Source organism: Sparus aurata, chromosome 17, assembly GCF_900880675.1.
Source record: "Sparus aurata chromosome 17, fSpaAur1.1, whole genome shotgun sequence".
NCBI classification, from domain to species: Eukaryota; Metazoa; Chordata; class Actinopteri; order Spariformes; family Sparidae; genus Sparus; species Sparus aurata.
In genome coordinates, this window is record NC_044203.1 from 4,120,175 (window position 1) to 4,135,853 (window position 15,679).

Consider the following 15,679-nt stretch of genomic DNA (forward strand, 5'->3'; position numbering starts at 1 on the left):
GTTCTGATGGTACCAGAAAAAAGCAAGTATCGAATTATTTTTTTTGTGTCGGCCTCGAATTGGTATCGAATTATCGGTTCTTGTGACAACCCTATTCCAGGGTATAATTGGCTGTTTTTGACTATTTTTGATTTTGCCATTATATTTCACCTTAAAAGCTATTTACTTGTTGTCATTATTTTCAGCACAACCTCACGTGTGACTGTACAGTTATTTTTTCATTTTGACATACTGTATTAACACAATGGACCTAAAATCACAAAAAAAACATAAAATCCTAGTAGAAAAAGTTAGATTTTTTTACTGTGAAAACCACAAATATGTTTAACAAACCATTTTTTTTTTTTTTTACTTATAATGCAAATATAAATTGTTGTTTGCTAAATTTGTGCAGACATTTAAAAAATGTACAAAGTTATATGTAACTATTTACATTTAAATGCAGGCAATGCTCAGGTCTGCCTGAGCTCCTTCCAGCTGAATGAATAGCTGGACTGCCTGCTCCACATTCAGCTTCTCCTCATTATTCTGACTCATTAAACAAAAAACCGACTCCACTACACACTAAACACACTACACCAAACACTACATAACACACTAACTACACACAACAAACACGCTAAATGTCACAAATCTCTCAACTCTCAATATCGCTGTCTACACACCGACCGTCGTTGCCTGTCAATCATCCGCCTAGGTCCCTCCCACAACTTCCTGTTCCTCAACAACCAAACTTGCTGCTTGGACACTTTCGTGAAAAAAGCCAGTTTTTACCGTTTCTTCCTGCACCAGACACAAAGCAAACGTGACGGCAATGTTCGCGAAAAAGCGTGGCGGACATTATTTATCCTAGGTCTGGTTTTGGACATGCCGATGCGTCCGGTCCGTCGCCTCGGGAGGTGGGCCGTGTAGCTAGTGGCTAGCAGCTAGCTAACAGCTAGCTACACATGAACATCCACAGATTCCGATTCCACTTTGTTGTTCGCGCGTCTCCGGATCTCCTCAGACCCGAACAGACTCGGTCCGGACTCGTTTAATCTCATTAATCCACAACAGTCAGTTTAGATGCACAGAACGGACCGAACCGCCGGCAAAATCCCGGTCCAGCTCGCGCCGCTGCAGGTATAAATCCGCTTGTTTCTTCAGGTATGTCGTGGGCTTGAGCTCTGCAGTAATTGGCTCTGGTGTGCACGTGACTGTGGTTGCTCTGGTGGACAATGCTCGGCGGAATTTGTAAAGCATTTATGAAATAATTTATTCACGGTATCATTGAAGTCCAAACAAATGCTTAGATGCACACCACTGAACCACGCAGCAGCCATGTTGAAAGTCTCGGGTCAGTGTGATCCTTATCCGCAGAGATATTTGACCAACAGACACATACACACACACACACACACACACACACACACACACACAGACAGAGATTCCTTGTATTTATAGATAGATGATGATGATAGTGAGGATGGTGATAATGATGATGATGGTGATAATGTTGGTGATGAATAATAATGATGATGATGAAAATAGTGATGATGATGATGATGATGATGATGATGGTAATGATGATGATGACGATGATAGCAATGATGCTGGTGATGAAAGTAATGATGATGATAGTGATGATGATAATGATGATATTAATGATGATGGTGATGATAGTAATGATGATGATTACGGGTGGGAATCTCTTGGCACCTCACGATTCAATTCCGATTCAGAGGTCAACGAATCGATTATAAACTGATTATCAATGCATCTTGATGCAACAGTTTTTTATGTAAATTTCCATGTATGATTTCAAATAATAATAATAATATCAAATCAAATTGGAGTTTGCTAATCACTTCCTACTTTTGTGATGATCATTAAAGAAAATCAAAGAAAAGGCTTTTCTTTGTCACAAATAGATATTACTTTCTCTGAACACAGAATTCTCCTGTTACAAGCAATGAGCATATCCCTGAGATAAAAACAGTATACTGTAGCCCAGCAGTCCTCAATAGGCGGCCCCTGGGCCGCATCCGGCCTGCCGGCCTCCTGTTTGTGGCCCCCGAACTGTTAGTCCTTCACCATGTGTTTTGGTTGGGTCAGCATGTATACACCGGGACTTGTCTCCATGCCAACGATACACACACAGCTGGGTCACTCACTGCTGCGAGCGCAACTTTTAACTTTCACTTTTGTTTTCGGAGCAGTTCACGTATTCACATTTTGCTGGTGGTAAGAGATTGAAAATGGCGTGTTTCCAAGTGAACTGCTATAACAAAGTGGACAGTGAAAATCGGCGACTCAGGGAAATTGGAACTTAAAATTTGCATTCATTCTCCCTCCAACCATGACAAGCCCCACGTATCTGACAGTGCAGCAGTAACAAATACGTGACCTTACGTAATTGAACAAGTTGTAGCTAGTCTCATTATGTATCTTCAAATACTCAAAGTGTATAACGGACAGGGAGTTTCTCCCTGCAAACACCCTTTCACTCACGGTGCCAAAATTTGATCATACTTGTTAAAACTCAACACCATTTAATCACAGAACAAATGACGTGAATTAACCCACAACCATCTTACATATCATCTTATTCACAAACACATTCACGAACCATAATTACACCAACACTAACAGAATACCCAAGAGTCATTGCGCCACAGTCCACAAGGGGTGTTACAATATGCCAGGAGAAGCTGTGATGAATATTTCCAATTTGAAATGGCTTTATGAGACGAAGCATAGGAATTTTGAAGAGACATTTCCTCAAAATTCAGAGATAAGCACAACACAAATAAATGCACTGAAATAGTCATATCAAGCTGCAAGCAGGATTCTTGTCACATCTATGTCACAATGAAATACAATAATGCATGACTGAAGTGATGGACACAATGTTTGACGGCAAACAAAAAGAGGAAATATTCAGCTATGTATTTTAATTTATGTTAAAATGGAAATTACATTTGATTTTAGTTCGTATTTTGTTGTTTAGAATGAAAAGGACATTTTGTTTTGAATATTACAGTATTATTGGATGTGGCCTGACCGACCTCAATACATGGACCTTTGAGTCATTGAAAAAAATCTTTGTGGCCCTTTAAGATTTGTATTTGAGTACCCCTGCTGTAGCCTATATAAATATTAAAAATGCTTTCAATGCAATAATCAATGCAGCTTGCATTTCAACGCATTATGGACCTGTGTGTCAGCTCTCATACAAAAACATGGCTACTTTTGGTCATTGTTAATGAAAAAATGAACACATTTTTTTTCTTCTCCATGTGTCATTAAAGAAAAAGCTGCTCTCTGTCAAAGATAAGAATAAGACTTCTCATATCACAAAATCCTCCTGTTATGGAAAATAGGGAGCATATCCAAATGCTATGCTACTTTATACCGCTTGCATTTCAAAACATTGTGCAATAACTTTTTGCAGAACATTTTGAAATGCAAGCGGTGTGCAACAAGGCGCAACTGAATACAGACAAGTCCTAGGCAATCAAAATCGCGCTAGAGTTTGTAATTGGTTTGTTAATTTGATATTGCTTACTCGATGGTCCTCTGGTTGGAAGCAAATACAACCAACTGTTTTTCTACCTCTGGGTGGAAACGTAATGTGGTTTCTCATGTTTGTTGTGTTTCCAAAATATTTTAGTTTAGTTCGCGACGACTTACATATGGTGTGGCTTTTGTCCAGGTCCTTTTTCCCTGTTACTTAATAGAAGCCAAAATGCTTCCACACGCTTGCTTTTAAAGCAGAGGCTGCTGGTTGAATGTTGCGCTCGGCCATCTCATGTTTTTTTGTTATGTGCGCGCCATTGACTGTCCAGGCACTGCGCTTCCGCAATTACGAGTTCCGCCTCTTGCGTTCCGTCAACATAACGTTGTCAATTAACATTTAGAAAATCAATTTTTGACTTTGTAAATCGACACCCCACGTCAGCATCACAATGCATCTAAGAATCGATTATTTCTCCCACCCCTAATGATGATGATGGTGATGATGATAGTAATGATGATGGTGATGATAGTAATGATGATAGTAATGATGATGATGATGGTGATGATAGCAATGATGATAGTAATGATGATGATGATAACAGTAATGATAAGGTAATGATGATGATGATGGTGATGATAGCAATGATGATAGTGATGATGATGATGATGATGGTGATAATAGTAATGATGATAGTAATGATGATGGTGATGATGGTAATGATGATGGTGATGATAGTAATGATGATAGTAATGATGATGATGGTGATAATAGTAATGATGATAGTAATGATGATAGTAATGATGATGGTAATGATGATGGTGATGATAGTAATGATGATGATGGTGATGATAGTAATGATGATAGTAATGATGATGATGGTGATAATAGTAATGATGATAGTAATGATGATGATGGTGATAATAGTAATGATGATAGTAATGATGATAGTAATGATGATGGTAATGATGATGGTGATGATAGTATGATGATGATGGTGATGATAGTAATGATGATAGTAATGATGATGATGGTGATAATAGTAATGATGATAGTAATGATGATGATGGTGATAATAGTAATGATGATAGTAATGATGATGATGGTGATAATAGTAATGATGATAGTAATGATGATGATGTTGGTGATGATGGTAATAATGATGATGATGATGATGATGATTGTCTCTTTCCTGTCAGAATGTTGCAGCATGGACAGCTGATGATCTGTTGCTGAGAACCTGAGGATCATTAAGACCCTGTAGACACTTGAATGGATAAAGCTGAGAAAGCTTTGATTGAACATGTGATTGGACAGCTACGTCCTGGAGGCGGGGCCAGCAGTGCTGTGGTGTCAGGATGTCAGAACATAGAGATGTCAGACTCGGCCACATTATTGAGAGCAGAGTCGGCAGGTAATGTTGGGATCCACGACCTCCAGTGTCTGAACCACCTCCTCCTCCTGCCTGGACCCGTTCCTTCAGCACCATCCAGGACCACCCACTTCCTCTTATTTATTAATAACTACATTATTTATTCATGAGTAGTTCACTGACTTGTGCTAGGCTGTGACGTAGCAACGTCTGTGGAGGGTGTTTTGTCCTTAGTTCTTCAGTCCAGTTTCTGAACTGCTCACATGAAGGCTTAAACTTTTGCCCTTTTTCACCTCCTGAACCTTTGAAGAGATTTTACCTACAGAACATTTGATGGATGTAACACCCACTTGAGCAGTATCTTTTAAATGCAAAATTCTATGTTATGTTTTTTTTTATACAGAATATTTTTTCCTCCAGCTTTCCTGCTTATAACCAGAGAAAGAATAGTGCTTGATAAGCATGTCACCTTGGATTGCACAGGACAATGTATATGATGGATTAAGTGGCGTGTTTTACACTTGCTGTATGTCCTGCTGTTTGTATTTGAGTACACTGAGTTGTTGGCTGTCTTCAGTAGCTGATGTGTGAAAAACCTATTGAGATCAAAACATGATCTGTCATCTTTACCTCTGCATATGGATTATCTGATGTAGATTTGTAGGTGTAATTTCCTTCATGCTGTCAGTGTGGAGTTCCTCTTTCTTTGCTCTGCTTTCACTCTGTTTCCACTGCAGCCTGTTGCCACCTCTGTCTGCACACAAACAGCAGTCTTCATATGTTTGGTTTTTTTTGGTTTAGTTGTTACAAGTTTTAACTTTGATTTATCTCCATGTTCATTGTTTTACTCACTACAAGTGGAGCTGTAATTTTTAAAGAGAGACTCCCAGCTCAACTGTGAACTGTTTGAAAAGATAAGGCTGGTGTTACATTGTCTTTGTTTCATATTGCCGAACAGTGACCTCCCTACCCTGGCTCCCAGATACACTGTATAGTTTGTTTAAAGAGGTTCATTAATTTCCAGCCCCTCACTGTAGTTCTTGACAAACATCCCTCCAGCAGGAGGAAAGAGTGCATTTGTTGCAACTTGTTTTAGCAGCGGATTAATTCACAGTGAGTATACGGGCCAGCAGGGTGGTGGTACACTGATCTGAGTCCAAATAAACTACAGTGTGCGTGGTCATGTTCATGCAGGAACAACAATGTGGCTCACTGATGTGTTAATGGATATCAATGGAGCTGGATGGCACAGAGGAAGAAGATATATCAGGCTTTGATACACTCAGTACTTGTTAATGAGATACCTTCATTGTTTTTAGTTGGTCTGTGAGAATTGTTCATGATAAAAAAAAAAGGAAATCGCCAGCCTTATCACACAGGACACACAATGATGGAGTGTATCTTTAACAATCAGTGAGTAACACATTTGTACACAAGTGTAACATAAAGTTATTATGAGCTTCTACAAAGTGTTTCCTTTCAGAGAGTCAAAACAACAATCTTGCCTGATATGATGTTCTATGTAACGTGCTGTATATTTGTATGTTTTGGCATGTATTATGAGGCTGTGTAAGTAATGGCAGGCAGGATGATGTGTGTTTCATGGGGTTCCCACTTCTATTTTTTATCTGACGATTTCAAAAAGCTTTCAGCTTCGTTTTACAAATTCATACCAGATGGTCCTGGCTGCACTACTGTTCTGCAGCAGCAAGTTTACACTTACAACTGCTAACACAAAAAGGAGTCTTGAGATTCACAAACTACAGTGCAGCCAAAGTTACACCTCAGCCTGCTTCTTTTTGTGACATTCTTTTACACTGCTTCTACACGTTTATCAGAGTGAACATGATTTTTCCAACCTCTCTGGTCCTGGAGGCTTCCTGCAGGACTGCCAGGACAGTGGGAACCCTGTGTACCTGCTCAGATACCATCACAGCCATCACCAGCTTCAACTCTGCCATCACAGAACACACGTAGTGGTACATTACATTAGATGTCACACACACACACACACACACACACTCAGTTCAATCACAGATGTGGTGTGTTAGTTTCTGCTTCTGTGATTTTCTTTAGTTGGGTCATTCAGAGTATTTTAGGCTTCTCTTTTTTTTCGATTCTCGCTGTAAGAAGCCAAAGTAGGAACTTTGTTTGCTTGTAGGCAGTTTCTGCCACAAACCATTCTACATTTTAAATGTGTTATTACAAAAAGTGATTGTACTGTTCCGTATTGTTCTGTAGGAGAAGTATTATGTATGCATATTTTAAATAAAGCATTCAGGGTTTTAAAATGTGATTTACTCTGAAATGTCCTTTATATGATCCATACTTACGAGAGATTAAGCGCCTGCTGTCTTGATCCACTGACCAACACCTGAGCAAAAGACCTTCACACCATGTGTCCATGGACATTGCATGTTCTATGTTTGTTTGTGTGTTAGATTCATTTGTAAACATTGTCTTGTTATTTTAAACGGCTATAATGAATATTTGATACCAGAAATGTGAAAACATGTTTAAAATGAGTATCTTGTAGTGATGAACCTACAGAGAACGATCAGCTGAGTCAGCAGCTCCTGTCTACTTCCCAGAGCTGTATGTTCCAGTACACTGGCCTGGTCAGCAGCAAACAGCAGAAAGAGACAGACTGGGTCGCACCAACAAAGATTCATTTAATCCAAGATAAGATGTAGTCATAATTTAAAACAAAACATTAATCAGAGCTGTGGTGCATAATATAAAACGAAAGTATACCGATGCTCAGAGTAAACCGTTAAATCAGTGTGTGCAGTCATAGGGTCTCTGCTGCTGATCATGGCTCAGACTTTCCGCACTTGTTGCTTCATTGTTAACCTGCAGTTACTTTTTTGCCACTTTGGGGCAGTGAAAAAAAGTTGATATGTAAAACTTGTTCACAAACAGGTGCTCCACCAAGCAGGTCATGTTTTGTCTGTTAGTTGGTTTGGCAGCAGCATTACACAAAAACTACTGCACAGATTTCTACTAAACTTGGATGGAGGATGGGCCTCAGCAGAGAATAGACTCCATCAGTTTTTGTTGCTGATCCAGATAAAGAGACAGATCCAGGAAATGTTTCTCCCACTCTTTAAGAATGCTTCATTTTAAAGTCTTTGTTTATTTCTCTGGGAATAATGCATGGATCTTGGAGACACACTTTAGGGAAATTCAGATGGCACCGTGTGCTTACATTATTGCTGAGCAGCTATGGTCTGTGCAGGGCTATCCAGTTTGATATTACATTAGGTCTGATGGAATTAAAAGGGACTGAAAGCTCCACTATGTTCACCAGCTGGTCTTCAAGGCCAGGTTGCACCAACAAAGATTAATTTTTACACCCAATCAAATCATGGTTTAACTCGATTATAAATTATTTGCAGATCCCAGCTGACACTGGGCAAGCAGCAGGGTACACCATGGACAAGTCACCAGTTCATCAGAGGGCTGACATATAGGGACAAACTACCATTCACTTTGACTCCATACCTATGGGAAATTTGGAGTGACCAATTAACCTCACATGCATGTATTTGGGGAGAACATGCAAACTCTGCACAGAGAGGCCCTGCCTCAGCTGGGTACCAAACTCAGTACCATCTTGCTGTGAGGCAACAGTGCTAACCTCTGCGCATCTGTGCTGCCCCGACAGCCTGGGCATGTATTTGTAATCATATATTAATTGTAATCTAAGTAAGCAAGAGTCTCCATATTGAGTAAAGTGTTTCACTTCAGCATCAATATGAAGCTGGCAGGAATGCCCCAATTACATCCAATATTCTCTTTTGTTTCAGTTACAAACTACATTTGGAATGGACCTGTAATTGGCATGAATGTAATTTAATGTATGGTGTTATTGTGTATACTTTATTTTATTGTCTGAATTCTACATAATATAATTAATAATACCAACAGATTTCAATGACTTCTGCTTTACATGTCATGTCAAATCAAATTAATTAAAAACATGACTCACAGGGTTCACCTCTAAAAATACAAATATAAAGCTGCGTTGAAGAAGTGAATGGCTCCACCAACACAAGATTTCAGCTCAGTGCTTATAAAGGGAATAAATTGGCCAGCATTACAGAAACATGAAACCCTTTTAGAAAAGAACACAGAAAAGTGCAACTTCAATTCCTCTTCTATAAAACACAATTTACTTCTTAGCAATCACACACTTTGAGGCAAATAAAGAAAAACAGCTGATCTTTCATTTTTATTTATGAAACACCCCATTACCCTCCAAAAAAAGAAACTTAACACTGCAGAAGACAGCTTGGATGTACTAATTGGCCACGAGTAGTGCACACACACACTGAGACACCTGCTGACACAGGAAACTTTCAAACAGGGAATTTCAGACGTCAAACAACAGTGTGTTCTTTGATAAAGTCATTCAGTAAACAACATCAGTGCATGATTAAGGTCAAATCCAATTCTTCAAACTGCCACTAATACACCAACACTACAGCAGCCATAACTTACAACATACAGTACCAAGATGATCATTTCTTCACAGACTGAACAGAACAACCCTTTATGGAAAAACACACAATGTCTGTCTGTGTGTGTGTGTGTGTGTGTGTGTGTGTGAGTACAATGTTTCTGTTGTTTTAACTGTGGCTGGGGGGTGGTGGGATTGTGGAAGTCTGGCAGATTTGTATTCATCAATTGATGGCAGGAGCCAAACGGGGAGCTACAGACTGACCTCTGAAGCCTTGAGCAGGGAGCCATAAACAGCTGCTTAAAGGTTATATTATGTGAGATTGTTTTTCAACTTCAATATGGCAGCAAACAACTATTTGTAATGTAATGATAGAATGGAGTTATGGCATCCTGTGCAGAGCGTGACTTTCCAAACTGAGCATGTCTTGACCATGCTCCTTGATTAATTCTTTTAGAGTGCCAAGATTGAGACAATAACGGCATTTTTCAAAATGTGGCTTTGATAGTCAAGAAAAACACTCACGTGTTCCACCTCGTATTCAGACAGGCCTGATATTATTGATGTCTTTACTGAGTGTTTTTTGTTTCCATGTGTTCTGGGAAGCCTCCCGACTTACTCTCTGTGAAAATGTTAAAGTTTCTAACGGGACGTTCAGACCAAACATGAAGGGAATTTTTGGCACTTCTAAATAACATACAAGACAATGCAACGTCTTTATATGATTTGTGACTTTACAAGTGGAAAAATAATAGCACTTCAGCAAAAAACTTGCTGTCTCTGGGCTTTTGCCAATTAGGGCTGGCAGATTGGGGAGGAACAGCCCAGTTTGAACTGCCCAGAGCTGGTCAGCTTTGGAGGAGAGGGTTGGTTGCAGAACCGTCTGTCCACAGGATTTTACTCTGATCCAGAGACATTCACCAACGAGAGGGAAGCCAAGATATAACTTTTTAATAACTTTTGAGATTAAAAAAAGTTGATTTATCTTCAATCTTGTTTATCAACCTGACCACAGCAGTGATCCACCGAGGTAACCTTCATTGTCAGGTGTTCATGTTCCGTGTTGGCTGCAGCTAACTGGAGCTGGGGGGAAAATGTCAAACAGAAAAGGACAGGGCGAATAAGAAGATAGAGAACCGAAGGTTATGGAAATACTGCATTTAAAAACACAGACACATGTATGCTGTGTTGAACGCTAAGCTTCTGGCTTAAGTACAGAACAGTGTTCTGGCTGTTTGGGCGAATAAAAATAAATGATCCTGCGATCAAACCCACACAAGTAACTTGAGGTGAATATTTACTTCGTGTTTGGTCTGAAAGCACCATCGCTGCTACCAGAAGCTGTGGATCTGCTGTTGTAATGATGATGTTGTAATAACACACTGTTGCAGACAGATTGAGACGGAATAACTGATTGCTTTAGTGGCCTTCACAATTAAACACAGCAGTTGGTGTAGGAGTTTGTCATGATGGTACTGATGTGTTAAATGGATAAATACACATACTGTATCAAAGTAAACGTTCTGACAACACAAATAACAGTGAACAGCAGTAAGAATTCTGCGAAAGAGCAAACTTCTTCTCTTTGCTGTTCTATAATATTTGATGCATGTCATATAGGACCAAGATGTGAGGGGAAAAAAATCAAACCCTGGAGTTTCGAATTTGGCAGCTGGGGTCAGAGAGTGTTCTTGGTGCTTCAGTCGTTGATCAGAGCCAGAATCATGCTGGAAAAAACAGGGGAGGGAAAGAGCTATGCGTTAGTACAGAACTGACCGTGTTCAAACAGCCACCACTGCTATACAGACAGGAGGTGGAGGTGCTGAAGGCCTTGAACATTTGTTGGGAAATGCTGTGGTTCTCACCTGTACAAATAAATGAAGAAGCAGAGCAGGTGGTAACCCAGTTTAATCATGGCCTCCTTCATGTGGGACTTGAGCTGACCTCGGTTGTGGATCTCAGTGGGGTCAAACACACCCATGTTTCCCATTGGAACCTTCATGTGCCTGTAGGGTCATGTACCAACAGGGACAAGAAAGAGTAAACTTTGGAGGCTCAAAGCAACAGTGCGCCCTCACACACCACTCCAGGGTCGGCTACTGGCCAATGTTGGGAAGTTGAGTGTTGATCAAAATAATCTTCATAGAAGTACACCGCTGTATTTCTTTAAGTGTAAAATAAATCTCTAACAGTAAAAAGCTAATGTTGAGATTCAAACAGACTACATCATGGTCAAATGACTTAAATGTCACCAAGTTTTTTACTACACTAATATTATACAAACTAACTATACAGTGACATTATCTACTACTCGTAAAGTTAGAGTGAGAAAAGTTTGTAACACAAGGCTTGTGTTAACCTCTTCATGAACTGCAGCTCGCTCAGAACTCTGTTGCCTTTATCATTACCTGAGTAAATCATCTCAAGCTAGTTCAACAGCTTCACCAGCTCCTAGTTACCACAGTGGTTTGAAGATTCTGCTTCTTGCCATCAAGGCCCTTAATTTGGCTCCTCTGTATCTTTCTGAACTCCTTCATATGCACACCCCACCGCACTCTCAGAACCTGTTCTGCCATCCAGATCCAACAGCATCTGCCCTTTTGACAACCACAGGGTTTCAAGCCTTCAGCCACTCAGCCCAACGACTTTGGAACTCTCTCTCACACAATATATTCTGACTAAACTAGTTACACTCACCTCGATTTTTGAAAAATCATTTAGAACTTATTGTTATCAGCTCTCACCATATACCACTGCCATCTGTTTTTAACTTGGTCTTATAATGTGTCCTTGAGTACTATGAATGGCGCCTATAAATAAAATGTATGCTTATCATCCTAATTATTGTTGTTATTCTTTTTTTAATTGCAATAACACATTTCACTTTGAGAGTCAAACCTTCTGGCTGGTGCCTTGCCACTCTAACAGACGCGTCACCACAGCCTCAAATACCTCAGTGTAATGCATCATACTCATTTCTTTTGCTTGTGCACTTTCCACAAGTCTTAGTTCTGGCTTTAAATGTTTGCCAATTCACTTCACAGCAGAAGGTGCAATGTCATATTTAACATTAATGTCCAAAAATGTTCCCTTTACGATGTCCTGAAGCTTCTTGTTTGCAGGTCACAGCCTGTATAGTTCCATATTTATGACATTTCATATCAAACATTAAATGCAGTACAATTACTTCTTTATGTAGCCCACATTTAATCCAACTCGAGAAATATTTATAACTTATCAATAACATCTCTTTTTCAACCAACAAATGAACAAATTACAAATCTGTCTTTGATAGATACTGATACTAGTCTAAATCAGTGCTGTAGCCGACACAATGTATGAGCAGGTTGCATGTAACCTGTCCAAATCAGAGCAACATCATGGCCACACACAGACAATGCCAAATAAATCATACAACACCTTGTATTTACGACTGACATTCCAAACAAGATGAGATCATATCCATCCCACAAGCTGTATTGGCAAAAACTACAATCAAACTGTTTTGGCTTGCCTATTCAATTGGGAACTAGCATAGAGTATGTTAAAGACATAACAATAGGTGATTAAATATCATACATGCTGCAAGCTGCAGAAGCAAAAACTAAATTTAAACCATTTCAAGATCTTTTGGCTAGAAGTGGACTGCACATAGCTCACTAAAGTGGGGCTCTATCAAGATGAGACGTCTAAATGACATCTATTGCTTGCCGGGTACCTGTAAATGTTCCAGGCTGCTACAGGTAGGTTGAGGAGGAAGATGAACCAGTGCATGGAGACCAACATCAGCATAGTGGAGAGACACTGGCCAACCATCTCTGGAATTACCCACTGGAAACACAAAATATCAAACATCACATTCAGAAATCATACATCACAATAGTTATAAAGTTCCCAAGTCTCAGTCATCTATAAAACAAAGACATGAAAATATGCTTTAGCAAACAGATCACAATCAAAACAAACAAATACAAGGCTCAAAACCGAAAATAGTTCAGGAATATGTATGTACATATATATGCATGTATGTAAAAGACCTACTTTGTTGAGCTTGGAGCAGCAGGCTCTGGCATTGATGTAGTCACATTCTAGATCAGACAAGGTGATAATCTGAGCCAAAAGTCAAGGTGCCATATATTGGTGAGAATCTTACAAGTGTTACAGTTGTCAGCATTGTCCCTTCTGAAAAAAACTCTAAATCTTATTTCCAGCCACTTGTACTTCACACATGGATTCCAAACAGACACAGACAGCGTTATGTTTTCTTAAAGGAAGTGGTAGCTGTATATCCTTCTGTTTTACACAGGACAAGCACATCTCCTTTACTAATTTTGTACATCCATTTCAGCTTATCTGATGATTTACTGCACACGGAGAGTTCAATTCTTCATTATGTCAAGAACACAATAGGGAAACCTGTTCAAAAAATCTGAGACAAGAATTCTACTAATAAATAATCAATCCATGCCAAGTCACCCAGAAATCAACTACTAGAATACACATGTAAAGAACCACCATGCTATTTAGCTCCAAGGGCTAAAATGTTTAACGACAGTGTTAAGAATTCAGCGACAGAAGTTTTCCGCAGACACACGCACTTGGCTCGAGACAGTAGCTGAAATAACTTCACTCACTGCGATTGAATTATAAAGGTCATCTGTTATGTTGTAAAGCGTAGATACATTTGCTGACTCAGGGAGTCATAATTTTATAATAACGTTAGTCACGTAAGGCAGCACTATCAGAAATAGCATCAGAGGCAGCAAGCTAACGAAAAGCACAGTGAGAGATAATGTTGATTTAAAACTGTAACTTTTTAATTTGTTCTTACGTTCTCGTGACCACACCTTGTCACACCGTTTCTCTGCGGGTGGAACAAGATTCCTGTCAACTTAACTGGTCTGACGTTAGCATGGCACCGACAGTTGTAACTAGGCGGCTAACCGGTTAGCTACTTAGCATTAATGTAACATAGCCTCGTGTAAACAAAGGAATTTATAAGAGCTTCCGGCCAACTGACCGGCTTGGTGAATGAGCTCTACACTCGCCAGAGAACACACAGGAAAAAAGGATACGAAGTAGACTGAGAGGAAAATCAGTGCACAGCAGTCTACAAGTGACAGAATGAACACTGCCGCTTCCATTTTTCTTCTTCCGTCACTGCTTGGTTTCCATTTCCGGACAGAGCAATCCTGTTCGGCCGCACAGAGTGACAGCTGTCTTATCACAGTGCTGCCACCTGGCGGACTGGGGGGGGGACTGGTGGAAGCACAGCGCCGCAGTTGGGCGAAATAAATCGCACACCTTATAGAAGGACATTCAGAGGAACTACATGTACTGAGTACACAATCTTAAAAATGATTGTATATCATTTTACATCTAGTAGATACATATATCGTGTGTATAGAAAAGTGTAGTAAGAAAAATTGGGGGTGATGTTTAAGTCATGCAAGTGTGATGTAGTTCAATTGTAGCCTAACATTAGCTTTTTACTGCTAGAGTTTAATTTATGCTTATTTATGAACAGAAGCTATCAGTGTAAACTTGTGTTTGAGTCAGAGATTATTTTTTGTTATAATCAAAAATACAATTCAGTAATCCCACCGAGGGAACCAGAGCCATGCTGACCTTAGGGTTAGCTACAAAATACATCACAGCTGCATCACTCTGTGAGGCCTGCACTAACAACTAATAACCTAACAAATTTCCTCCAGTGAGAACCAGAACCTGCTGTGTGGGGCAAACCTCCTATTGAGTTCATGGAGGTTGTTGTAAATGATTGTGAGGTGGTTCCTGGTGTAGCTGCACCTGTAATTTATGGGTTCAAGACACAGTCTGTAGGGGAGAGGGATGTGTTGTGTTGTAATAGTATCGCACATCATATCCACCTGCATGAAACAAGCCAAATACAATACAATAAGAATCTGGTTAGACAACATGACAAAAGTGAATTAGCACTTACCTCCACTGAGGCCAAAGAGTCCCCTTTAATTCAGTCAAACCTAATCAAGTATGAAACTCTATAGTCCTGTAGCACTCTATACCTAAAGCCACCTATAACTGCTGAACCATTATTTATGATCACCAGATCTTCCAAATGACTAAAAATGCACAGAGGGTGAGACTGTGTGTGCTGGTACACATCTTTAACACCATGTGCTCTGTGCACAAAGTCTTTTCAGTGTGATTAGTTTGATGGTGCGAGTTGGAAAAAAGGAAAAGAATAGTTTGAATTAGGACGATATTTTATTTAGAGCTGTTTTTTCACTAGATTGTGTTACAGGATTGCATCTATAGTTAAAACCTGTCTCTATGATCACACAGTGAGGCACAAGTTGTTACCTCTGTT

The 15,679-nt window shown here is 39.6% G+C and overlaps 2 protein-coding genes across 3 annotated transcripts in view; one reads left to right on the plus strand and one right to left on the minus strand.

Annotated features, from left to right (window-relative positions):
- Positions 1-7,164, plus strand: part of wdr26a (WD repeat domain 26a) — a 44,570-nt gene extending 37,406 nt beyond the window's left edge. The window contains exon 14 of the mRNA XM_030394083.1: positions 4,696-7,164. Coding sequence (XP_030249943.1) covers positions 4,696-4,718 — 23 coding nt within the window. The 3' untranslated portion in view covers positions 4,719-7,164. The remainder of the gene's footprint in view (positions 1-4,695) is intronic.
- Positions 7,165-9,077: 1,913 nt separating this feature from the next.
- cnih4 (cornichon family member 4) lies at positions 9,078-14,564 on the minus strand. 2 transcript variants are annotated; one of them, XM_030394132.1, is made up of 6 exons: positions 14,406-14,564; positions 13,372-13,440; positions 13,049-13,161; positions 11,196-11,336; positions 10,981-11,057; positions 9,078-10,413 (listed from the first exon to the last, which is right to left on the minus strand). In XM_030394132.1, the coding sequence occupies exons 1-5, from the start codon at positions 14,472-14,474 to the stop codon at positions 11,030-11,032; spliced, it is 420 nt and encodes a 139-aa protein (XP_030249992.1). In that variant the 5' UTR covers positions 14,475-14,564; the 3' UTR covers positions 9,078-10,413; positions 10,981-11,029. The 2 variants fall into 2 exon arrangements, with proteins under 2 accessions (XP_030249992.1, XP_030249991.1); XM_030394131.1 differs by having other exon boundaries at positions 9,078-11,057.
- Positions 14,565-15,679: the final 1,115 nt, after the last annotated feature.

Coding starts and splice junctions, on each gene's coding strand:
- cnih4 (XM_030394132.1), bottom strand. CDS start 14,474: ATGGAAGCGGCAGTGTTCATTCTGTCACTTGTAGACTGCTGTGCACTG. Junction 11,337..13,048: donor GCAGCCTGGAACATTTACAG/GTACCCGGCAAG, acceptor ATGACCCTACAG/GCACATGAAGGTTCCAATGG. Junction 11,058..11,195: donor TTCTTCATTTATTTGTACAG/GTGAGAACCACA, acceptor TGTTTTTTCCAG/CATGATTCTGGCTCTGATCA.